Genomic DNA, 26677 nt, shown 5'->3' with positions numbered 1-26677 from the left:
TTGAATCAGTTGTCTGAATAATGACAGCCTGTTGAAGCTCAGCTCCTTGGATATCCAGCTGCCGGCAGTCAGCACTAGTGCTTCTTGACTGTGGGCGAGAAAGGGGCTGGTTGGGATGAAGGGATTACAGGAACAAAGGCCATAAACGTGTAGCAGGCCAGCCCTCTTGGAAGTTCAAAGAACCCCTGTGCAGCTGCTGTCTAAACTTCATTCAAACTCCATCTGCCCTTGTTTTGCCTGCATAGGCAATGGAGCTGTGACCATCCAGGAACTGCCTGCTCTTGCCCACTTACCTGCAAGGGCCAATTCAGAACATGTCTTCGAAACAGTGTTGTGAAAATAGTGATGGTTAAGGAAGTGTGCTTGCTGTATAAATGCGAGGGTGGCGAAAGCCTTTGTTTTGGAAGCACATAGGTCAGTCCAGGATCAGGCTCCTGCTAGCCAAGGATCACAGAATGGTTTTTGGTCGGAAGGGACCTTAAAGCACACCTAGTTCCATAGGCAGGGATACCGCCCACTCAACCAGGTTGCTCAAAGCCCTGTCCAACCTGGCCTTGAACGCTGCCAGGGATGGGGCAGCCGGAGTTTCTCCGGGTAACCTGTTCCAGGCTAATGTGGGTTCAGTCTGCCTTGCAGTCCTGACTCAAACACATTTCTCCCTCTTCCGTGTCCCAAGTACCAGCGGACAGTACTTACAATTTTGATGATTTTATTCTTCCTGCCTGCCAACCTTTCAGTGTGCTTTCACTGCTGCCAGTCAGCTGCATGCTACTGAATTAATTCCCCAGAGCGCGACAGCTATGGGGCTGGGGCTCCCGACGGAATGCTGTTATAGCCCCGCGCCGGCCCGCTCCGCCTGCCGCCTCGCCTCCCGGCCCGGCGAGTGAGGCTCCGGCAGCGCCCGGGCGGCGGCGTTTGAGCCTCGGCGGTGCCCGTACCCGGGCCGCTCGCTCAGCCTCAACATGGCGGCGGTGCTGCGCGGGGGGAGGGAAGTTTGCGGGACGCCTGTTGAGGTGAGTGCAGGCCGGACCGGGCCCCCTCCAGCAGCTGGGGGCTACGGCACGGTCCTCGGCACCGTCAGGCTGAGGCCGGGTCTGCCCTGCGTGAAGCAGGGCCCTGTCACCGCGGCGTGGCGAGGGGAGCCGGGCGGCCTGGCGGGGGAAAGCGGGCGGCTGTACGGAGCGGGGTCCATGGCGGTGCGCGGCGTTGGTCTGGCAGAGCCGCGGCTGGCAGCGCCCGCTCCGCTGGCCGAGCACCGACATGGAGCTTACCGGGCGGGTTAGACCAGCAGCTAGTGCTTGGGAAGTGGTCTCTCTATGTCTGACACCGGTAACCCGGAACGTGGGCCCGGCATCAGCATCTGGGAGCTACTGGCGTCGGTCACTGAGATGTAAGCCTGGGGCATTAATTAACTAAACAACAGTTTTTGTTAAAAAAAAAAAAAAAAATAACCCGCGTGTTAAACTGGAAGAAAAAAGATGGAGGAAAGTGAATCCAGTATTTTGGATAGATCTCACCTGGACTTGAAATCAGCTGCACTTAAACTACCAAACCAAACCGTCTTTGAGTTTTGGGTTTTTTTTTCTATGTTCTTAGATAAATTAGGGTAAAAACTACTTCGGGAATGGCAGTCCTTTATGTATAGGAATACCCTGGGGTAGTTCAGTCTCTACTTAGACTCTCGGTTTTGCTTAAAATTCTGTTTGCAATAGCTGACACATACTTAAAAATGGGCATACAGATTCCGTTTTGGATCTGAAAGTAGTTAGCTCAGGTGTGCAACTAGGATGCTGCAATCTAAAAACTGGAAGGCCATTAGTTTGAAAACCAAGTAAATACAACGCCCTCCCTCCCCCCGACTTTTAACAGTCTAAACTGTCGGTCTTAACGGATAGCTGTGTTTTAAAGAAGAAATCAGATATTGAAACTTCCCATTTACATTGTCTGAATTGCTGTGTTACGTTTATTTGGTAATAGCTGTGTGATGGGATACATAATCATGAAAACGCTTGTCTTCCTCTTCACCAAAAAGTTGACCGTGTGTTTCAGTTAGAAGAACACGAGTGGTGAATAGCATGGTTTGCTAATTGGCTAGAAGGTGTCTCCAGGAAGCGGAGGTTGCATTCACAGTCCAGGCTGTCATTTTGCATATACCTTGTGTTCAAGCAGACGTGGTGCCTTCCTGCCACGGCACCTGGTGTGGCACATGGGGCAGCAGCAGAAGAGCTGCCCTCTCGTGTTTCTTGTGGTGTGATGGCAGCAAGACTCCCCTTGGCACGAGCTGAGGTGATCACAGTAGTTTTCCGTCAGAGTGGCTGCTTGTCTGCAGGGAGTTTGCTGGTGTAAGGATCCCACCAGAAAATGATTCAGCCACTATAGCAGAATTGTAAAGCAGGCATTAGGCAGGAGCCTCTGCCCTTTGCGTATGCGCCAGGTTGCTGACCTCTGTGAGGCTGTTGTCTAAATGAATATTTATGCTGTTAGCCCCTTCACTTGGAGGGGTTCCAGAGAGGCTCAGGAACCAAGATAACAGGATGGCATGTCTGATGTGCTTCAGCGTAGCGGTAGTCATGCACCAGTGCTGTGGGTTGGCAGGAGGTGGGAAATTGTTCCTCTGTGTTCATGGTTTGAACAAGAGATAGCTGCGGGCAGGGAGAGGGCTTGTGTAGGAGTTGAAATAAATTGCTCGAGTTGTCTGTAAAGCGAATGTTCATTGTAGCACAAAAATGTGAGATTGCAGACAGTGCTATGATACCTGATAATCTTGTGGAATGTGGTAACAGCTTTGGGCTGTGTTATCTACATAAAGTAGAAACAAATAAAAGGTTGAAAGGAACAGCGAGTATACCAAGTGAGGAGGAAAATATTGCGAGATCTTGAACATGCTGGCTACTCAGCATGTTGAGGTTTAAGCCATGGACAGGACACAGAATTAAGCTCATATATATATAAAACAATAATGATGAGTACTAAGGAAACACATAGTTAAAATCCAGGGAACTTTAACTTGAAATGGCATCATGTAATAACTGTTCGCTTTTAAGTATATGGTATGTATTGTATTTCAATTAAACAGATTTTTAATGTGTAGTTCAATGTTACCAAACTTCAGTAATTTAAACAAAAGTGTTTCTTAGGTCTGGTTTGTCTCTACACCACTTAGGGTGATTTTACAGTGGGTGTCAGTGAAATCTGCCTAGCCATTTCTTACAAAATTCCCCTAAAAATAAGAGTATCTGTTGCTTTACTATATTAAAACAAAAAGCATGTTGGTTTTAAGTGGATCTGAGTAGGAGGTGCTTATGTTTTAAATAAAATAAATTTGGGGGGTTTTGTGGGGGAAAAAAAAAGTGGCTTGGAGAATTGAAAGTCATAGAATGGTTGCTCAAATACTGGTTTTAATAGTGACCCCAATATGAGTGAACTGTAACAATACACTTTGTTTCTCTTTGTTATATGTTTCTTAATTTAGATAAAAACTCTTTGGTGAGAAAGGATGTGTCATATTTATGCAGTATATAATTAAAAGGAATTATTTTGCCACTAAAACATTTTTCATTCTTCTTCCAGGACTTCAGTGATTCTGGACTACTGTTACTGAAATGATACTACAGAAGGCAGTGATTGCACTGTGTTTGTTGGATGAAACCCAAGTATTTACTTTCAGTCAAGTGGATAAAACCCCCTAACTGCAGTTTACATGTGTAGATCACTGCGTTACTGTGTTAGTCATTGTCTCTATGCAGCAATGACAAGGCTAGAAGAAGCAAACAGAGAAGTGAACATGCACTCATCAGTCAGATACCTTGGCTATCTCTCCAGAATCAACCTCTTGGTTGCCATTTGCATGGGCCTTTATGTCAGATGGGAAAAAACGTCAGATGCACTGATTTTGGTAATATTTATTCTGGGGCTCTTTGTTCTTGGAATTGCCAGCATACTGTATTACTATTTTTCAATGGAAACAGCAAGTCTGAGTCTTTCTAATCTCTGGTTTGGTTTTTTGCTGGGCCTCCTCTGTTTCCTTAATAATTCTGCATTCAAAAGGGATGTGAAAGAAGAAGCTACAAAATACTTGCTCCTCTCCGCCATAGTTTTAAGGATATTATATGCTTTGGTTGAGAGGATTTGTGGTTGTATCCATCATCAGCCAACTGTGCTGACACCAGTTGAATTTTTGGAGCTAGTTGGGTTTGCAATTGCCAGCACAACTATGCTGGTAGAAGAATCTGGAAGCATTATTCTGCTGGTTGTAGCTTTGGCCATGTTGATTATTGACTTACGTATGAAGTCTTTCTTGGCAATTCCAAATTTGGCAATTTTTGGAGCCATTGCATCCTTACTCTTTTTTCCATCACTGCAAATCCCCACAAACCCTTTCGCCTTGTCATGTTTCTTTAGCTGCCTGATTTCAAATCCCCTTCTCGATGTTTACTTCAGTGGACTTTCAGTTACTGAACGATGGAAGCCCTACTTGTACCGTGGTAAAATCTGCAGAAGGCTTTCTGTCATCTTAGTTGGATTCATCGAATTCACCTTTTTCATTCTTTCAGCCTTTAAACTGCGTGATTTGGATCTCTGGTATTTTGTGGTACCTGGTTTTTCTATTTTTGGAATTTTCTGGATGATTTGTCATGTGATCTTTTTTATAACTCTTTGGGGATTTCACACAAAACTAAATGACTGCCACAAGGTGTACTATACCCACCGTGCAGAAAACAACAGTCTTGACAGAGTTATGGCATCTAAAGGAATGCGTCACTTCTGTTTGATTTCACAGCAGCTAGTATTTTTCAGCCTTGTCGCGACTGCTGTTTTGGGAGCCGTTTGTTGGCAGGTAAATATAATCTCTTTATCTTGATCTCTCTCTTGATAATGCTCCTGAGAAGTGTTGGTGTCCTGGGTTCAGCAATAGCAGTCATGTTTCTCCTTCATGGTAGCTGATGCAGTGGTGTGTTTTGACTTGCAGCCTGGGAACAGTGCTGGTGATACCGATGTTTTTGGTTGTTGCTAAGTGATGTTTACCCTGACCAAGGACTTTGTGAGGCTCATGCTCTGCCAGGGAGGAGGGGAAGCCGTGAGGAAGCAGAGATGGGGCGCCTGACCCAGGCTAGCCAAGGAGGTATTCCATACCACAGCACGTCATGCCCGGGGTCAGGGGTAACTGGGAGTTACGTGGAAGGACACGGGCTTCCGGGTGGGACTTGTTTCTTGGCCGGTGGTATTGTATTGTCCTCCCTTGTTATTTTCTCTTATCATTGTTGTCGGTGGTGGTAGCGGTGGTGATTTGTTGTTGTACATTGGTTGCTGGACTGTTCTTGTCTCAACCCATCGGAGTTGCACTCTTTCGATCCTCCTCCCTGTTAGATCCTGATCCCCCTGGGAGCAGGGAAGGGGAGAGCCCTGGGGGGCGGGCCTCGATTGCTCTCAGCCCGGCACCATTCGCTGGGAGTGAGTGAACAATCTTAAAAATTCCTGTGGCATTTGATGGTGTGCTGTGGCTCTGCAGTTCAAAGGTGGAGCCCTTGGTTTCACCAGCATGTGCTTCACCACCACGCACTTTGAATTTTAGCATGTCGTCCTGCCTTGGCTGTAACCTCTTAAGGCAATTGGAACTTAACCAGCTTCCTTATGTTGGCAGAATGGAAAGAGTTTACCTGCTTATGAAATGATTTTGCTTTTGAATTCATAGAATCATACAACAGTTAGGGTTGCAAAGGACCTTAAGATCATCAAGTTCTAACCCCCCTGCCATGGGCAGAGACACCTCCCACTAAACCATGTCACCCAAGGCTTTGTCCAGCCTGGCCTTGAACACTGCCAGGGATGGAGCATTCACAGTTCCCTGAGCAACTCATTCCAGTGCCTCACCACCATTACAGTAAAGAGCTTCCTCCTTATATCCAATCTAAACTTCCCCTGTTTAAGTTTTAACTTATTACTCCTTGTCCTATCACTACAGTCCCTAATGAAGAGTCCCTCTCCAGCATCTTTATAGGCTCCCTTCAGATACTGGAAGACTGCTACGAGGTCTCCACGCAGTTCTAGAATTTGATTTCAAAGTAAATCACATTGTTGAACTCTAATAATGCTCATTATATTCAGGGCTTTTCTTATAGACTGTTTTAGTTGAATCAAAGCAAAGTCATTTTTTAAGAGTAAATTTATCAATAATTTTCCTTTACATTTAACCATCAGTGTGGAGTTAGAGATCAGCTGATGAACTTGTGAATTGTTGGTATAAGGTGTTCTCTGTGTGTCTTATTTTCAAATCTGTTTATGCACCACAGTATATGTTCTCTGAAAGACCAGTTCTTAAAATCGCACAGTGTTGACTTTTTTTTCCCATTTCTGAATTAAGGATGATGTATTTTCTTTAGCAGAAAACATACATTTCTCTCAAGATATTTGTTCAGTGCCCAAGTGTGTTGTTGCAGTTGCAGCAGGATGTTTGGGGTCTGTTTCCTTTTTAACTTGATCTAAAGACAACAGTCATTTTTGTATCCGTGCATGTCTTAAATGAATCACATATATGTATATATAATATATATAAAATATGTATTATTTATGACAGATATGGATTACAAAAGTGCCTCTATAGTGTGCCCAAAACAATTTGCTCTCCACTTCTGCAGATTTTCTTAGATAAAATGACCTGGTGGATGAAGGGTGTTAAAGAACTTGATGGGAAAGAAAAATGGTAGTTATTTTGTGAGTTTTTCTGTGTTGGGTTTGTTTTTTGTTGTTTGGCTGGTTTTATGGTTTTTTTTTGGGGGGGGATTTTTGGGAGGAGTTGGGGTGGAGGAGATGTTTTTTACTTGCATGAAGAGCATTAGGGGTTAACAGACAAGCCGTGAGAGGAAGGCTGGGTAGTTTTGCTCTTTCTTTGGAGAAGTATCAGCATGCATAGCTGTAGTGTGTGGGCTTGCAGAAAGGACAAAAAGGAAGAAAAAGAAACAAAAAGTAGAGCAGAAAAATTCCCAAAATGTGTTTATAGAAAGTAAAAGTGCTAATGCATCAAAAGAAATAGGAAAGTGGTTTGGGAGACAAAAACAATAAAGATGGGATATCAGCATCCTGTTATTGATCACTTACATACTTTTTCTTCTGAGAATTATGTGATTTATCAAAATGCCAGTCATTAATTTTTATATGCTAGGTAACTTTTTCAGTAAAAACAATTCTTTTACCATCTCTATCAGATAGTCTTACTAATTTCTCTGACCTTGCCATCCTTCTTTAATATCCTGGGACATATTAGTTAATTTAAAAACTATGTAATTGTTACTTGAATAGAGGCCCTTCACCTAGTTACACCTAACAAGCAGTCAAACCAAATCAAGTGTGTAAGTTGTCCAGATAGTCACTGGAGAAGAGGCACTTCTCAGGTGGTGCCCAGAGCCTGTCTGCAGGGGTTAACCACCAGGCTTTGACAGGATCCCCTGCTGTACCACTCCATGGGAAGGGCTGCCTCTCCGCATGCCATCTATTTAAAGCACACAGGAGCATCTTCTAGAGCTGCTTCATTACTGCAAACTGTGTGTGTAAGGGAGGAGGGTTGGACTCATACACTTCGTTACTTTTTTCTCTTACATTGACTGATAATTCATTGTAATTCTTTTCTGTCTCTGTGTTCTGACCCATATTAACTGCAACTGTTACATGGCTGATAATTTCAGTTTCTGTCATCCTGTGTATAAATAAGATAAGGTACTGTTCATCATCTTCGTCTGATAGGTTGTATGTACATTTGCCTGGTCAGTGGGAGGAGTAATTGTAGTACCAAAAGGCATCCAACCAAATACTTGTCAGGAAATCCGCTTTTATTATAATAATTTATTTTTAGTAGATAATTACATTTACATTTATTTTACTATATTTATGTCTTTCATCATGTATTTATAGTAACGGGTTAGTTTAAGATCATGAATGTAGTTGTCTCCAACTAAAAGTGTTTCTACTTCAGAACATGTTACGATGTTTGCCTGGCAGATCATTGTGTCTATTTCATTTCTTGTCAGAAAATGAAACGCTTTATCAGACCTGGCCAGAACACAAATTGATAAATAGATGTATCATTCATCAAAGTGATTGTGGGAAGCTGTGGCCTTTTCTGTATTTTTTTCTGGATAGAGTCAGGTTTCAAAATAATTAGAAGCAAGAAAGCAATGATGAATACGCTCACAGTCTGCCCTCTTGCAGATCACTTGTTTTTTTTTCTAGAGGTTTAAGGAAACCAGGGTTTTTTCTCCTTTGCAGGGGGACATTCAAGGCCTTAAGACTCAACTTTAGAATCCTTTGCTGGATTTTTTAGTCTGCTGGTTCAGGAAGGCTAATAAGCTCACCAGTAATGCAACAAACAAGCTTCTCCAGTGAATATGTACTTTCCTCACGGTGATTTATATGTACTGTAACATTTAAAGAAACAAATCAGCCTGCTAGAGATCACTCTTTACCTTTCCTCTTTGAAGGGTGATGGTTATTGCTGAATACTTAATGGGTGGGATTTCAGGGGTTTTGTTTGGTTTGGGTTTGTTTTTAAGAAAACTTTGTTGCAGAAAAAGGTTAGCGATATCAGTATGTGTTAGAAAGAGATCTTAGGGCTGTCTTAGATACCTTTCCATAAAAATATCAGCTTAATGTGTATTTGTGGTCAAAAAAGCAAATAAAATATTGGGAACTCTTAGGAAAGGACTGGAGACATCATTATCCCATTATGTATAAATCTGTAGTGTCTCTATTTTGAATAACTGCAATTCTTACTTGCTATTCTATAGATAAGAAAACAAGCAAAGGTTCAGAGAAGAGCAACAGAATTCATTGAAGACATGCAATAGTTTACATGGAGGGAATGCATAAGCAAGGATACTTCAGTCAGGAAAAAACTGAGTGAGAACATGATGAATATGCAAAATATGTGTGATATGGGAAAAGGTGAACAGTAAGAGTCAATATTATTGATCAGTTCCAGTGCAAAAGTTGAGGGGAATCTGGTTGTCAAGAAGCAGGCTGGAGCCAGACAGGTGGGAATCATTCCTCATACCGCACTGAGTTAGCTCTGGGCCTGTGTATCGTGGCATGCCGTATGTGACAAGCAGTTGTGGAGGATCAGGAGCAAGGTGAGCAAGTTCATGAAAACAAATCTGCTGAGGTTTACATACTACATGGAAACTGCATTGGGCTCAGGAAGTCCTTGAGCCACCAGTGGTTGGAGTACTTGGGAAACGTGCTTGATCTCTCCTTATAGTCTTTCCCAGGCATCCATTTGGCCTCTTTGGAGACCAGACATTCTTCTAGGTGGACCTGTGGTGCAGCCTAATACAACAACTCTTACATTCTTGTATTATGGACATTTTTTTTTTTACTTATATTTTCAACATATTTTTTCCTACATTCTCTTCTTCAGTCACCAGTTCCTGAAAATGTGTTTGCTCTTTAAAAAAATTGTTTAAGACATTTTTCATATGTGTAAGATTAATGGGTTTCAGGCTTTGCAACTTCACTTTGGGATTTATGTAGTCATTTTAGAAAGTGCTAATTATATTTGAAATCTGTTAAGTGCCACCTGGAAGGTGAAACATTTTTTATTTATACCTTTCTTCACTCTGAAGATGTGCTGAAAGCTTGTTTAATTCTACTGTATTTGATAAGCGAGGTGGCTTAAAATTGCTTAACAGTCTGCCATTTGACCTCCTATTTAATGAATAGAATTGGCTAAAACCTGAGCCTTGGAAAGGTACTTCCTAGCAGCTATAAATAATTAGTTGCAGCATATGAAAGGTCTAGCTCAACTCTGTGTGTTAGGTGGCAGCAGAAATGGAGAAGAGGGGTTCTGTTTCATGGAAAACTTTGTTACAGGCACATTATATATGCCCTTTTAATATTTTTGATAACTAATATCTTTGCATCATATAAATCCCCAGTGTATACAAAGTCAAGGCCTAATGAAACAGTTGTCTGCTAATTGGTAGCTAGAAGTATCCCATTTGATTAAAATTGCCAGAAAAACATCAAACCTCCTTTTATGGCAAGGCTCATAAAGTGAGGTCAGTTAACTCACTGTTGCACACGCAGTGTTTTTCTGACTCATGCAGAACTGTTAAGACTGGATGTCATGTTAACCAAGGACCTTTCTTTCAGGGAAGCTTAGCCCTTGTAATAAGCCAGGGGTTGAAAGTCTCTTTTCCTGGACCTTCGGTATGTGCTTGGCTTGACCTGTGGCTCCTGAAAGCAGAATCTGTCTCTGACAGATTAGACTTTAAATGTGAAGAGCAGAATTGACAGGACTGTCTGAAGCTGGAGGATGAGCTCAGGAAGCATGAGGAGTGTAAAAGTAATTTGTTAAAGCTGATTGCATTAAAAAATGCAGTAACAGCTTTTCAGTGGGCCATGTTTCAGGTGAGACATGGTCTGCTTCTGACAATAATCCCTGCTTTAGCTGGAGACGAAAGATACCTTGCCTTGTCTGTAGAAATACATTGACATTTTCCTTGCAAACTGTGCAGGAAGTGTTCTGCTCCTCCTTCCCGTTTGTGTGAGTAATTTCAGTCAGATGAATAGACTCTAACTCCCAACTAATTTCAGCAGTTGCTCACATACTTGTTCATAATTAGGCCCTTGGACAGGACAGGATCCATCAGAAGTCACGTAAATGACTCAGGCATTGCTTCTTTCAGAAGCCAATAACATGGTGAAAAAATTGCAGATGAAGGTCTTGGAATTTGCAGGCAAAGGTCTTGGAAAGGTTTGGAGAACTCTTTTTCTCAGAAACTGAAAATCAGATTTTGTTAAGTGCTCTATGCTAAGGTAACTACAGGTTTTCTGAATTACTGACCAAAGAGAATAATTATCGCTGGAAGACCTGTATTTAATATTACCAAGAGAAAAATGGACTATAGACAGGTAAAGTAATGGAATTAAGAAGTCACAGTACATTATTTGTGGTTTTTAATAAATTGTATGGGTTAGTAAAATACCAGTATTCATTATATGCTTGAGTATTTGTACTTAAATGGACAGTACAGTTGATTTCAAATTATTGATGGAAGAAAAGGTAGGTTCTGTATGCATGAACATTTTCTTGTTTTGGGGAGAGTTAGTGATTTTGTATTTTTTGTTGTGAAATGATTACCTGGTGTTTCTTGAAAGCTCAATTTACAAAGTCTTAATATAAAAGCGAGATTATTTTCTGAACAGTAAGGTTTCTAAGTAACATCTGTATTTACTTGCACATACTTTTGTTAACATCACAGATTTAATAACTCTGTTGAATGTAAATCATATATAGCCTTTCTTCTTCATTTTCCCCTTCTTTTCTCCCTGACTTGTATTTTTAATCCCGTCCTCCTCAGACTTCACTTGCCCAGTTTAATTTTCTTAATTTAGTTTCTTTTTTCCCCTGGAGGTCCTGCTGCATTCTCTGGGCCTCTCTCTGTGTTTTCTCAAACAGCTGTGCCGCTCCTGCTTCTTCTTCCTCTGTATCTGTCTGGTCATCTTTAGTTCCCCCCTTTCCTCACTGTTTTTCCCCTCCTTGCCAGTGGATATCTGTGCCTTGCTATTTCTTTATGGACTTGCCTCTTCAGTTTCTTTTGTAATACCTTTATTCCCTCTTTCCCTACTGTTTCATCATCTCTTAAGCTGGATCCTAAATGCCCCTTTCTCACTGCTGGTCATTTCTTCTCAGAGTTGCCTGCTATCCTGTTTGTTTTTGCTACCTGTCTTCCTCTCTGCGGTGGGTTCTCAGCCCTACATGGCTCTCTGCCTCTCCACTCCTGTCCTGCGGGCTACATCAGGCTGCCTGCTGCCATCTGCAGTGGCAGCACACCTTGCTGCTGTCGCCACCACTTCCAGAGGCCCTGAGGTCATGAAGGGGATCTCTGGTGACAAGCGAAAGTATTCATTGTTAGTCTGAAGAATCTGATTTATGTGGTAAGCTTGCTGACAAAATATCATTAATTTCTGAATTCAAATTTTTATATTAAAAAAATCAGAAATCCATTTGGTATGCTTTTAAATTGACATCCACTTCTGTGTTTGCTGGGACAATATATGCAGACTAAAGCACAGGCTTTCACATTGTTAGAACAGGAGTTAGGGATGGGAAACACAATGCATTAAATCCATCTGCCAGTGAACATGACGGTTATTTCCTGTAAACTGTTTCCTAGATTTTCTGAGTGCTGTTTTGATAGACAGAAATAATGGGTTATTTATTGTTCTCCAGAGGCTATTCTTTCATTCAGTAGCTTGTTATAAGACTGTTTCTTCTGGTAGTTAATCACCACTGTAACTTCGCAAGTTTTGTCTTGATGCTTCTTTTTATCTGTAATATATATTGCTTATTCCAAATGAAAACAATATACCCATCAAATATTTGTAGATTACTTATCATGTTATACTTTTTCTCCTGAGCTCCGTCATGAAGCTTGTATTTCTTTGCATTTGCAGAATCACTGCAGAGGAGCTAAGCAGAACTGTTTGTTTTATATTTACTTACGTGTGTGTATATGGATATATAAAAATAGGTAAATATTATTCAGCTTGGATAATGGAAAGTAGGGCAGAATTTTGCTTGGAAATACAAAGAGGCATCTGTATAAGCCTCCTCAGTTGTTCTGTTATGTATAATCCCAAGCAGCCTGCTTGTGCAGTGGGTTGGACCAGAGAATTTTCAGAAGCCCCTTCCAACCTCAGCCATTCAGTGATTCCGTGATCATCTTAGCTGACATACATTTAGGAATTTATTTCTGTTTTAAACAGAAGGGCTCATCTGTAGGCCTTTGTAACTGGCTTCCAATTTAAGGTTTCATTTTTAGTTTTTTCTTTACCTCCTCCTCTCCCCTTGTTATTTTTGTCAGTCACATGTCACTTATGCTCCATTGTTAAATACAGTTCCAGAATTGTTCCACTTCCAGCAGTGGTTTACTCTTTGGGACTGGAGTTGTCCTTTCCATGAATTATAAAATTAGTATCTTGGCTGTAAAATACTCCTAAATTCTTCTGGTGTTTTAACAGTTACACTCAACAATAAGCATTGCTTGAAACACTAAAGAAAGCGGAAAGATAATGCCACCAGTGAATCTTGACGACCTTTTATTGTCTCTCATTTCCGTCATCAGAGGCAAGAAGTGTGGGGTTTTTTTCACTTCTTGTGCATCATTTTGTACAGAGTATTTCCTAAATATTCATTCAGAAGAAGACAGGCAAAGGAAAAAAAATCAGCAAAGACTAAGAGATAAGATGATATTTCATGTTTTCAGTGGGATTGCTGAGATGGTCCCTGTCTTCTGTTTGCTTTTTGAGCAGTCTTTTTGGAATCAGTGAGCACTTGGAGTACAGGGATGTATTGCAGGCTGTGATTGCCAGTGCAGTCAAAAACAGAATGAAAATGGGTTGAACAGATGAAAGAACAAAATCCCTTTCTGGCTTCGCCTATGCATCCATGGCCATCTGCTCCATTAAGGAGCAGTCATCAAATCTTCTGGATTAAGTAAAGCACTGACAATCTCCACCTGGCATTTTAGCTGATACCTTAAAAGAGGAACCTATCTTCAGATTTACTGCAACTACTAACTGATTTAGATACTATTTTTGGTATTTCAAGTTCTCATAGTTTAGGTATTTTAAAATGCCATTTTTGCAGCACTGAGCTAAAATATTTTATTATTTACTGTGGAGCTGCTCTAAACATCACTAATCATTTTTATATTTGTTGGTGATATATTTCTTCCAAATTAAAACTGTTGAAAAAGTCATGACAACAGGTGCCAGCATCTTAACATTAGATAGATGTCTTTAAATATAAAATATCCATATGAACAACATTTTCTTACTCCATAGTGTAAGATGGCCATTAAATGATGAAACTTCAGGTGGAGCCAAGCTGAGTCTATAGAGCATATTTCCCATGCCTGTTCAGTATTTGGTACAAACTCAAAGCAAGATGCAGAGCAAGATGGATCACTGACATGATCCTTACAGTTCTGTGTAGGATTCACAAGTACTTGTGAATTTTCTTGCCACTATCTTCATATTAGTTGGAGTATTTTCAACAGTGAAATGTAGATTTTTATTTAGTAGTCAGACTCAGAAGTTTGGTGAAAACTGTTAATCTTTGTGATAATCTTAAATTGTGTTATTGCAGAACACAGTGGGCTTAATAACTTTCATGTGTTTTGAGGATTGGGGAAATGCAGGGAGTGCTTAGAACAACATGGCATCTTATAAGAAAACTTCCACAATAAAATCCATATAAAGTAATAATATAGTAGTATTCTTCAGGATTTTGTGATTGCTGTAGCTTTTGTGGGCAAATGTGGTTTTCATTTTGTAATATGCTCACTGTGGTTATAGCACTAATGCAGTGTAAGAGCAGTCTGAGCCAAGAAAAGTCATACTTCTATATATCATATTTATGTATGATGGAAAGGCTGAATTTGTCATTAAAATGCATTGTAATACTTCCCGTTCCATGCATTCAGGCTTTCCAAAGGTCATAAAATCCTCTAACTAACTGATCATGACTAGGAAGCTCTTCTAGACAAAGCCTTCGATTTCTGCAGGACCCAAATCTTCCTCTTTTTTTGTAACTTAAAGCAAATGATCCTTCTGGTACCTACCGAGTTGCAAAAGTAACTCTCCAAATCTTGAAACTAATTTACCTAGAGAGTTCCACTGTCTCCTCAAAGTCTTATATTTCACAAGGATTCTATAGAATGAAAACTAGCCGAATCTTTGTAACTTCTTATTGCTGCTGCTCCGAGTCCTTTTCAGTTTCAGAGTGCATTTGGGAAACTGAGCAACAAAAAAGAGCAGTTCCTGATGATACATTTGAAACAAAAATTGTATTGTCTTAGTTGCAAGACTTTTTTCTGCTTCTTGACAACAAAAGAAGTTGAGGTTGCACCATAATTTTCACAGTGTTTTAAGCTTTCCTGTCTTCTGCTCATTTCAGGTAATTGTATAGATTTGGGGGAAATTATTCTGAAAATCTTTATTTTCTGACACAAAACTTGAGAATAATTATGTGAATGCTTCTCTGCGCTGAGTCTAAGCAAAGCTGGGATGGGGAAAGGATTGTATCTGGGAGGATGCAAGGTACCTCCTGAGATGACTAAGAAAATTATATACAGAAAAGTGATTGTGTATCTCCCATAATGTATGTGTGCTTCACTGGCACTTGGTTGCTCCTTGTAGATTCAAATTACTAGCACCAAAACATAAAATTACTTTATACACCATGAAACTGGATTGCAGTGTTATTAATTCTTGTGTTATCACGAGTTGATGAGCTGGTTGTATCTGTACCAGTTCTGTAGCTTGAATGTTAGAGAGTCAATGAGCATATTAACTGCACTTTTGTGATGAGGAGTGCAGGGCCCTGTGTAAAGGGAAGCCCTCTGTGGCTGTTCTGTAACATGATTTCGTGTCTGCTCAACGTCATGTCCTCATGTCTTTGAGAGCTGGAAGCTAAATAAGTAGGCTTTTCATTTGTCGTGAACTGTATAAAGCATAGTAGGAGCTAGTTATAGTTTAAGAGTGGTTTCAGATGCTGGAATTTGAGAATAATGCTACCAGTTAACAATTACTTGAGAATAGTGCTGTCAGTTAATAACGCTATCAGTTAGTTATCAGTTAATACCAGATTCTGGTGTTTATTTGTGGTTAGAAATATTTGTTACCCTTTCAAGGACATATAGGTGAGATCCGTCCATCAGAAGTATAATGGGACACTTTTTAAAACCAGGACAGGTCTTAATAGTCCTCTTCCTTAGGGTAGAAAGCACATTAGGTGGATAAAGCTTGTTCTTTCAGGCTGTGTCATGTAGTATTCCTGTTTTTAAAAACTGAATATAGTTGAGTTAGTGCTGCACCTGGGTCAGAGCAATCCCAGGCACAGCTACAGGTTGGGCAGAGAAGAGATTCAGAGCAGCCCTGTGGAGAAGGACTTGGGGGTGTTGGTTGATGAGAAAATGAACATGAGCCGGCTTCAGTGTGTGCTTGCAGCCCAGAAAGCCAACCGTATCCTGGGCTGCATCAAAAGGAGCATGACCAGCAGGTCCAAGGAGATGATCCTGCCCCTCTACTCTGCTCTCGTGAGACCTCACCTTGAGTATTGTGTGCAGTTCTGGTGTCCTCAACATAAAAAGGATATGGAACTGTTGGAACAAGTCCAGAGGAGGGCCATGAGGATGATCAGGGGACTGGAGCACCTCCCATATGAAGATAGGCTGAGAAAGTTGGGGCTGTTCAGCCTAGAGAAGAGAAGGCTGCACGGAGACCTCATAGCAGCCTTCCGGTATCTGACGGGGCCTACAGGGATGCTGTGGAGGGACTCTTCATTAGGGACTGTAGTGATAGGACAAGGGGTAACGGGTTAAAGCTTAAACAGGGGAAGTTTAGATTGGATATAAGGAAGAAGTTCTTTACTGTGATGGTGGTGAGGCACTGGAATGGGTTGCCCAGGGAAGTTGTGAATGCTCCATCCCTGCCAGTGTTCAAGTCCAGGTTGGACGAAGCCTTGGGTGATATGGTTTAGTGTGAGGTGTCCCTGCCCACAGCAGGGGGGTTGGAACTAGATGATCTTAAGGTCCTTTCCAACCCTAACTATTCTATGATTCTATGTGCCAACAAGAATCGAGTTGGTTTAGGTGTAGTTTTTTTCATTATAATTTGCTTTCCAGATTATTCATAACTTTGTCCATGTGTTAAGCTGAACTGCCAGTCCTCATCAAGTCACTGGTAAACAGTAAGGCAATATGCAGACTTTAAAAAAAACATTAGTATTGTAGATTTATGCAAAGAGGGTGGATAAAACACAGATGTTGTCAGAGGTCACATGGCTGTCTTCTCAGGACAGAAATCTGTACTATAAATTTATTTCCTTGCTATACAACAAACTTTAATAACTACACCATGGACATTAAAGATGTTGGTTAATTATAATACTGTTTCTACCTTTCCTAAAACATTTAATGACTCAGTAAACCCATTCACATAATGTTGAAATAATTAAAATGAATCTGTATTTGTTCCACTTCTCCCTGACGTCTGGCATTTTGGAAGTCCATTTTTATTTTGCTAGTCCTAGTGATTGAGACTTAACTTTTGAAGCCTTTTTTTCTTATTTACAGAAAACATCCATGTAGCAGTGATTGTAGTCTTTTCCTAACCTGCTTTTTACTTACAAACCAGGAAAGCTCAATATGGGGTATTAGCTGTGTGAATGCTGCAAAGTCCTTTAGTGGATGTCCCTTCTTATCTGCCATTTATGTAGCTGATACAGAATTGTATTTTTATTTGCAATAATGTTCGTAAATGTTCTCAGAGTCATATTTTGTATGATACATAGTATTACACAAAGAATATTTTAAAAACTCTTGGCATTTAAAAGCAAGAATAATCAAATCTATATTTTCAATCATGCAAGATAGTATGCTGTCATCTGATGCTAGGTACATAATATTCTGTTTTGTACTTTACTAAGGCTTGACCCTGCACATATTTACAGATATGTATTTTATGCACTTAAATAATTCCATGGCATTTGATTTTCCTGCTTAAATGGGTAAAGCTAAGGCATCAGAGCTTCTAAACCTAAGTTCTGTGCTGTTAGTGTTTTTAAGTACAGTCCTCTCAGAAGAGTGATCCCTGCTTATCAGCCACCTTCTTCCCAAGCCTTTCATTTGTCCTTAGAGTACTTCACCTTGTAATATGCGGAAAAATAAGTTTACATTATGTATAATAACTTGCATGTTTCAGGATGTGATCGAACACAGGGACTTATTCATAAAACAGACAGGAAGGATTTTTCATGCAGTACCTAAATTTCCCTGTTCTCTTTTTAGCCAACCAATGGGATCTTCATGAGTGTATTTCTCATCGTTTTACCTCTGGAGTCCATGGCTCATGGGCTTTTCCATGAGCTGGGAAACTGCTTGGGAGGAACATGTGTTGGGTATGCTGTTGTGATTCCCACCAGCTTTTGCAGGTATAGTTACCACGTATTTCAGCTTCACAGTGGTGTAACGGTACTGTTAGCTGCTAGAGGCAATGAAGTGCTGTTGCTTGTATTTTTCAATAATTAAATACAAATTTAAATAATAGGAAGATTTTGTATTTTTCCTTTTCCTCACCTTCCAAAAAGAATGAGTAACTCCAAATCCACCTTTTTATATGTGTTTAATTTGCTTTCAGAAAGCTGGTGAAGGCTCTACACACCAATCATGCGTAGGCAGATTCCACAGTCAGTCTTTCATGCAAAGGAGGATTGGGGCATTTGCCTGGGTGCAGATATTTTACATGAGAAGATTTAAATAAGCCAAATAGATCAGTTCAAAACAATTTTGAATTCTATTAAATGAGATGGTATCTACCTTTAAAAGACATTGAAATTAGATTTGTGAGTGGGCTACATATCAGTTATTGGTATTGTGAATTTACAGATGATTTTTGGTCCAATATAAATGTTGCCTTATGAGAAATTATTGGGGTGGTGGGATTGTATTATTATTATTTGCCCGTTTGTGTGGGGTTTTTATAAGCCTTAAACTTGCAAATGTTGCATTAGCCATATAATTAAAATTGTGTATAAACTTTTTTTGTAAACAGTAAACAAGAACTATGTGAGTTATCTGTTTGATTTACAAAATAAACAGAATAGTAACTTGAAATCAGAGGTTTAAAAATAGAACTGCCCAATTAATGAAAACTGCCCAGCTTGAGTATGTGTGATAGATTCAGTGGGTAGGGCAAAAAAATTAACAGGCAAAGAAACAGAAGGTTGCATGCTCATTTTAGATCAATGTATCTTAAATAGTGTGAAATAGTGTAAAAACGATTTTTCTGATCTACAGTTTTCATTCAGCTTGGCACTCAAATTAATGTACTCAATTATTGTTGGGGGTTATAAGAATACATTGCAATATAAATTTGTTTGATTGTATCTATAACAACAGTTTAATTCCTTCATTACAGCATAATATTCTGGCTCTGGCAGTTCCTTCGCGTTTTTGAGTGACATACTCCTGAACAACTGTTTAGGTCCTCACAGCACTGAACTTTATTATTAGCAAAGCTTGACTCTCTCGATGAGGCTTCACTTGCTGAGATAAAACAGTAATGATGATGTATTCAGTATAGCTGTAGTCGTGGAATGTTAGCCTTCCTGAAAGCACTAGACAGCTGAGGAGTGTCCAATGGAGCTAGACCGATAAAGGACGCAGGTAGCTTTACACACTGACTTGCAAACAAAATACATGAAGAATACATATGTACATGCGTATCTATAGAAAACAGAAGTCATATTTTGCATTAGTAGAGTAAGTGCATCTCCTTATTTTCACCCACAAAACCTCTCCGTGTCTGTGAGCATAAATCAGGTCAGTTTCATACAGCTGTCAGTCGTGCTTTTTCTCATTACCATTGGCTGAAGCGTGATGAATGTATTTCTTTTTCTGAAAACACATCCTGAAGAGCACTCCCATAACTGGGTGTCTTGTAAGACCAGATCTCTTCTTTTCATGATTAGTGAGTACCTATGTAGAATTTAAAAAAGGGGGGAAGTGTTTGTGTATTTCCATATATTTTTAAAGATATAAAATGTATCTTCCATATTTTTATATAGAATATATATATGTGCAAATAAAATGCATTTTGGAACTCATGTACTCTTTTGTTATACATGCATATTCATAGACACACATCTATATATTTGTTTCAGGTCTAGTTTGTAATTTTCTCAGAACTTTCGTTTTCTAAGCTGTGAATAGCATTATCTGAAATACGTTTCTGTTGCTGAAAGATCAGCATCTGAACAGCACACACAAGTAGGAATTGCTGTGTGTGTATGAATACCATGTTGAATAAAAGCTAGTTTAGAACAGAGTAAAATTAGTTCAAAATATCTGAGCAAAATGTGTAGTTGGATCTCTATTATTAGAAACTGGTTTGCAGGTTTTGTGAAAATTAGCACTCATTCTCCCTGTGCTTCTTTCCAGTCATATGTGTAAAAGTGCCTGTCTGAAGGCAATATTCTCTCAGTGGGACTTAATCCAATTGTTGAAGCCTACCTGGAGTGTTCATGTCCCAGCTCCTGTCTCTCTCCCTCTGTCTCTCAGCTACAGGAATAGCAGGAAGAAGTGTGACAGAAGGGAGGGGGAGATAGTGGTCCCTCACTCAAATACAGTGTTTTGAATTGTTTATAAACTGTACATGTCAAGTGAATTTGAATTTAGAACAGTGCTGCTTCATATCAGAGAAAATGTGCACAGGGAGAAAAAATCACCAATTGCTTAAAAGTCCACTAGCATGAAATAATTACAAATAATAATCATAGCTGGTTTTCTTCTCTTTAGTCCTGATGGCCAACCAACTCTTCTTCCACCTGAGCACGTACAAGAGTTAAATCTGAGGTCTACTGGCATGCTTAATGCCATCCAAAGATTTTTTGCATATCACATGATTGAGACATACGGTTGTGACTACTCTACAAGCGGACTGACCTTTGATACCCTTCACTCCAAGATCAAGTCTTTCCTTGAACTTCGGACATCAGATGGACCCAGACATGATACCTACATTTTATACTACAGTGGTCACTCACATGGCACTGGCGAATGGGCCTTGGCAGGTAACTCATTTGTGGATTTTTTTTTATTAATAGTTTTGGTATTGATAAACTTTCCAAATCACTTAATTTGCGCTGTGAAAAACCATACTGTATTGCAGAATTTTGAAGTTTCGGTCAGATTTATTATCTGATAATCCAGAATGGCAAAAAAAACACCAGTCTTTGAAGAGCAGGTAATTCATGAACTTCTATGTTATTTTGGTACTTAGTCACTTTGTTAAAAATCCTTTTGCAGCTCACTAATCTTAGGCTTGTTCTCAAAATTGTCTAAATATTGCTGACTCCACATGTCTGCTTACAAGTTTAAACTTGATTTCATACTCCCCTTACAATTCCACAAGTTGAAGATCACTTTTTTGTAGAAAATTGGTAGTGATCCTCCTGCTCTAAAAACAGATTTAGAGAACTAGATTGATTACCTGGCAAAGTTGTGGATGCCCCATCCCTGGAAGTGTTCAGAACCAGGTTGGATGGGGCTTTGAGCAACCTGGTCTAAGTAGAAGGTGTTCCTGCCCATGGTGCATTTGGAACTAGGTGATCTTTACCATCCCTTCCGATCCAAACCATTCTATGATTCTGTGATTTCTTTTGTATTTTGAGGAATATTCGTTCCCTGTAATAAGCAAGCATAATTTCATTCCCTGGACATGGCAGTGAGTTATACAATGTTCTGTGTTCACAGTGTCAGTTAAGCTGTCATGAGGGTGCTCTGTACTTTTTGTAAAAGACAGATTCAGTAAAAGAAATAGGAGGCAGGTACACAATCCACACTAGAAAAGCAGGTCTTAACACCTACAGCAAACCTTGTATTGTGAAAACAGCTATGATTTGCTGACATCCTAGAGGTTGGGAGTCACTGTGGGCACAGACTACAGATCCCTGTATAAAGGGCCGGTTTAAGCCTCGTCATGGCATAGACCCATTTCCCCTTTTCTTGGTCTGTTTTTAATCTGTCTGTATAATGGGCAGTTCTCTCTCAACTGTATTCTTTGGTAAACCTACTGAAGTCCTCAAATCCTGCGTAGCTATAGCCTTGCTTTCCTACTGTATGGAACCAGGCTTCTGAAGGTGCATGCAAAAAGTTAATCTTATAGTAAATACATTGAAAATTTACAACATTTTTCTTCCTGGGGCAGAATTAATTCTCTTGGATGGTGCTCTGCCTGTGAGCTCCTGGCTGTTTGTCAGCAGTCTCTCTCCAGGCACATGTGCTCTTCAACAGTGTAGATGGTTATTGGCTTTGCATGTGGTCATGCTGAGGTGTTCAGGCACAGGGCAGTTTTCATCTGGAGACTATATACCTAGCAGCAAACCTCTACCTCCCACCCATGCTCCAGCTGGCAGCATAGATACAGTTAGCTTTCTAGCATATATAGAGCCAAATGTTGCTGCAGAAATTGGACAGCTTCCAGACCAGTCCTGGCTTGTCTGTCCTGCCTGGAGTGGGACAGGTCTCTGTGTATGCGCTCAGGTAGCTGTAGCCTAAAATAAACTCTGTCTTCACTTTTAGAATAAGGGCTGAGGTAACCGTTATAAGACAGTTTCTGTAGTAAAATATGCAGTGTGTAAATGCAATGCTGGTCAGCTTTCTTACAAAGCTCCTTTTCAGTTCTCTGTCCAAGCACATCTTCAGATTCTACTTCGAGATATGTATAAGTCACGTAAAGGAGAGGAAGAGGCAGCTATCACATGCCTTGGATCCTTTTTTGTGATTAATTTTAGATCAGTCATGGTACTCCTTCCAAGTAGCACTGCTCCTGAATGTAACTTGAAGTATAAACTGAAAAGACGATGTCTGTCTGATTGTGTAATTGTACTGTATATATTGGACAGTGGCATTCTGTGACAGATGGAACATTCGGTCATCAGCTCCCATAATGTGTACTGTCCTCTGACCTCTGGAGAGGATAAAGAGAGGTGGAAACAATGAAATTAAACATTTGGATCTAATAGAAGTAGTGTCTCGTTGCCCGCTTATGTCATGATACGGCACAGCAGTAGCGGTGTAGGCTTTGCTTTGTAATAGCATCTTTTGAATGAAGCTTGCTGGATTTGTTTGTTCACTAATGATGTTTATCTGGTGTTGGAAGCTGGGATGTACCACAGTGGTGTATAAAAAAGCTGTTAACTAGTCATTGCATAAAGTATGAGCAATCAAATGACCTGGGAGGTCATGTTCTCTGAGTGAAAGCAAAGGCAAGAGATGGACTAATGAAGCTTTATCTCTATTGCTGAAATTGTCGGCTTAACAGCCTGCAAAACCTGTCAAAGAGCCAGTTGTGCCCAGGCACAGGGATTTCTTAACAGTTTGGTGCCTAAACCTTGCACTGGCTGGTAAGTGCATGTGTTTATGATCACTAGGGTTAGTAGCTAAGCATGTGTGCATGGAGGATGAGATGGTTTTCTTTGGGCAGTTCTATCCAGTACCATTTAAAATCACCTGCACTGCTATATACACTAAAATAACATTTATTTATAAGTCTTTTAAACGTGAATAAATAAAGACATTTTGCTGGTAATTGACACAGAAGGCTTACCCAGAAAAGGGAAAATGCTTCTATAGAAGTCTCTGCTGTAAATAACTACAGCAATTTGGGGATCACGTACCAAGACTGTAGGTTTTTATATTAAGATTCTCCTTGGTACTAAATTTTCCAATTTTTTGAGAAAGTTGTTGCCCTTTAATTTTGCTTTTACTTTAACTGCAATGGCATGCTGAAAGCTTTAACTCGGTTAATTTGAAGCACTTTTTGTCACCACTTGCAGGTAAAAATGTAAGTGCTGAAATACGCAGTTATTCATTTGAGATTCATCTGTGCAGTTAAATTCCTACCAAGAAGATTTTAAAGACTGCTAAATGTACTTACATTCCACAGTGAAAATCACTGTGGAATTAAAATGCAGTTATTTTAAATCACATTTTTCTCCCTTTCTTCTAAAGGTCATACATTTTTTAAATTTGGCATTTCCAAACTAGAGTGTTTTCATCGTAAATCTGTATCATAGCTCCAAATTGCCAACAGCTCTTCACATTAATAGTCGCTACAGAGCCAGTGGAGATTTATCCACTTGTTTGCAAGATGTTTTCCTTAAGCACTTGAGTAAGTAGTCTGCTTTTCAAAGCTACATAGATCCTGCAGTATCCATTACACTTAAGCAGAAGTATGTATGTCCCCACTGTAGGTAACTTGGATTAATTACAGTCTGATCTTCCAAAGCATTGTCAGAGCAAGAGCTGAGATGGAACACGAGAAGTTGGATGCTCTAGTTGCAAGTGTTTTCTGAGCTGACAGGAAATAAATATTGTGGGGAAAAGTCCTATGAGGTTTTTACTTCATTGTAAATCCATGCCAGTTTTAATTTTCTTGAAGCTCTGAAGATAGCTGTGTCTGTAGAGTAAAATCTCTCCATTTCTGGAGAATTTTTCAAGTCAAACCAGTGGTTGTGCCTGTAGGTGGCTTTCTTCTTGTGATTCAAAATTGCTAGCATGCATTGTGTTCAAAAGTCCTCTCTTTTCCTTAAAAGAGGAGTCCTTTTTAATATTAATAAAAACATACTGAAAGGAACTTTTTTTCTCTTCTTAAAATTATTAATAATAATAATAATCTATTTCTGGTTTTCTCTTCTTGTTTAGCTATTTCCAGATTCCTCCAATAGGCTTCAATTTCCTTCACTATGTGAGGAAATTCCTTTTTATTTTAACCAAGGGTGAGTCATCTGCCACAGCAAGTCAGGTGGAATCAGTTAGTACTTTCCTGGAGATCTGCAATATCTGTAGATGGGGAGGATCAGTTGAAAACTTCTGTTATATCTGTCCAGGTTGTTAAAATATCCACAGTCGGAATTGTAGAGAGGGTTATGTTTCTTTGCCCTAATATGAAATCTTTTTTCCCATGTGACAGGGGGTGATGCTTTACGACTGGACACACTGTTGGACTGGTGGAGAGAAAAGAACGGTACTTTCTGTTCTCGACTCATCATTGTTTTAGACTGTGAGAACTCTCAGCCTTGGGTTAAACAAGTAAGAAAAGTAAATGACCAGTATATTGCTGTGCAAGGAGCAGAAATGGCCAGAGTTGTAGACATTGAGGAAGCAGACCTTCCACAGCTTGGTGACTTCACCAGGCAGTGGGTTGAGTACAACTGTAATCCTGACAGCAACATCAGCTGGTCTGAAAAGGGACGTACAGTGAAAGCAGTGTATGGTGTGTCAAAACACTGGAGTGACTACACTTTGCATTTGCCAACAGGAAGCGATGTTGCCAAACACTGGATGATATACTTCCCACGCATCACCTATCCCTTAGTACATTTGGCAAACTGGTTTTGTGGTCTCAATCTGTTCTGGGTCTGTAAAGCGTGCTTTAGGTGCTTGAAAAGACTGAAAATGAGCTGGTTTCTTCCCACAGTGCTGGACACTGGACAGGGTTTCAAACTTGTCAAATCCTAATTAGCAACCAAAGAGAAAATGAAGTGAGAGCTCTGGGAACTTTCTCACTGTACTGTACTTACAACTTTTTATATGAGTATTTTTCTCTGAAAAAGTCTGCTATACTCACTCAGCTCTTTGAGCAGCTACAGTATATGCAACAGTTAGAAACTGCAGTCTTAAACAGAAGAGGGTCAGACTAAGGTATTTGATTTTTGTTGCTGGTCTGTATGTACGTACCTAAGAGGCTTATTTAATATGACCATGCATTTTGGAGACAGTTCACGTGTTCATAGATGTTACTTAAAGCAGCCTTTGTTCAGAGTCATCAGTTTGATGGACAACAACTCCTGTGAATGTTACAGCATGCTTTTTTGTCATTTATATCCACTGTAAGGGTCAAATACAGGAAAGGAATCAAGCTAATACTCAAATCAATTTATATGTGCTTGAAATTATATGGTGCAATCAAGGGTATTACAAAACAGCACTGAGCCAAAAAAAATAGAAAAATGAATAGCCATTTACGTAAGTAGCTACCAAGAATCTTTAGTTTCATTTGCCTTTACACCTTTAGCCCCTGCCTCAGTTCTCTGCTGCATCTGTGGAAATTTACCACAGAAAAAAAGGAAATTGGACAGTCCTCTAACGTTCTGGCGCTGCTGGGACAGTGTTTGCTGAAGTGCAGTTTCAGAAACTTTCAGTTTTACTTTCGAAGTTCAGTATCTTGCTGGTGAGCTTTTTTTATTATTTTTCTTCTAATATTCCTAGTAGTTATCTCATACGTGGAATAAAAAGTGCACCGAGAGTTTTTCCCTCACCTGTTAAGGTGGTTCTGGCTTTTCCTTCCTGGGCTGTTATTAGTTTGTGTTTTGAAAAGCTACCCTGAAAAAAATCCAAAACAAAACCCAAGGAGTTTAACAAAGAAAATAGTCCATAGGTTAAAAATGGAAATGCAGATGTTGCCTTGCTTCCATGCTTATCTGAAGTCTTGGCTGTGCCTAAGACCTTGACTCTGTAAAATGCTGACTACACGATTTGACTGATGAGTTCATTATCTATTTAAACCATGAACAAAGTTTGTCAGGAATGTATTATGCCCTTAGGACAGGAGGGAATCCTGAGTATTCCTCCACTCTCTTCTCCCAGCCACAAGGTCCTAATTTTAACCTTTCCATTTACAGAGCTGGATGGAACTTGAGAAATCTTGTCCCAGCCTTTCCTCTTCAGTCAGAGAAGTTGCATAGCATTCTGGTCTCATTTTCTCAAGTACAGAAAATAAGGAGTGAAACAAGCAGCTAAGTCAGTACAGTTTGTGGTGGGGTGTGTGCAATCCAGTATACCTAGAGTTTACTTTACATTTCCATCAGTATTTTAATAAAAATGTTAGGCATTAGCTGATAGGTGTCTAAATTACAACTTGCTATTATTTTTTTATTAAAATATATTAAAATACTTTAGGAGCTCTTCAAGACTTCACCATCAAGAGTTTTTCTAATTCCATTTGAACTTTTTAGCCAGCTAAGTTAAAGAATCTTCTAACACTGATAACTGTTAGTAACTCCTGAAAATAAAAGGTGTGATTAAATTGAGATCTGCAATAGCCAGAGTAATTTGCA

The 26677-nt window shown here is 39.9% G+C and overlaps 1 protein-coding gene across 2 annotated transcripts; it reads left to right on the top strand.

Annotated features, from left to right (window-relative positions):
- The first annotated feature begins 885 nt into the window (after positions 1 to 885).
- On the top strand, positions 886 to 25878 carry TMEM168 (transmembrane protein 168). 2 transcript variants are annotated; one of them, XM_062609565.1, is made up of 5 exons: positions 886 to 1013; positions 3571 to 4837; positions 6636 to 6700; positions 20355 to 20629; positions 24532 to 25878. In XM_062609565.1, the coding sequence occupies exons 2-5, from the start codon at positions 3701 to 3703 to the stop codon at positions 25077 to 25079; spliced, it is 2025 nt and encodes a 674-aa protein (XP_062465549.1). In that variant the 5' UTR covers positions 886 to 1013; positions 3571 to 3700; the 3' UTR covers positions 25080 to 25878. The 2 variants fall into 2 exon arrangements, with proteins under 2 accessions (XP_062465549.1, XP_062465548.1); XM_062609564.1 differs by lacking the exon at positions 6636 to 6700 and adding an exon at positions 17847 to 17989 and having other exon boundaries at positions 888 to 1013.
- The last annotated feature ends 799 nt before the right edge of the window (positions 25879 to 26677 follow it).

The sequence above is a fragment of the Pezoporus occidentalis genome, unplaced genomic scaffold (genome assembly GCF_034315485.1).
Source record: "Pezoporus occidentalis ecotype Australia unplaced genomic scaffold, CSIRO_AGI_Poc_V1 ctg14, whole genome shotgun sequence".
Taxonomy (NCBI): Eukaryota; Metazoa; Chordata; class Aves; order Psittaciformes; family Psittacidae; genus Pezoporus; species Pezoporus occidentalis.
This window is presented reverse-complemented; position numbering and strand designations above follow the sequence as displayed.

Coding starts and splice junctions, on each gene's coding strand:
- TMEM168 (XM_062609564.1), top strand. CDS start 3,701: ATGTGTAGATCACTGCGTTACTGTGTTAGTCATTGTCTCTATGCAGCA. Junction 4,838..17,846: donor TGGGAGCCGTTTGTTGGCAG/GTAAATATAATC, acceptor TTCTCTTTTTAG/CCAACCAATGGGATCTTCAT. Junction 17,990..20,354: donor ATTCCCACCAGCTTTTGCAG/GTATAGTTACCA, acceptor TCTTCTCTTTAG/TCCTGATGGCCAACCAACTC.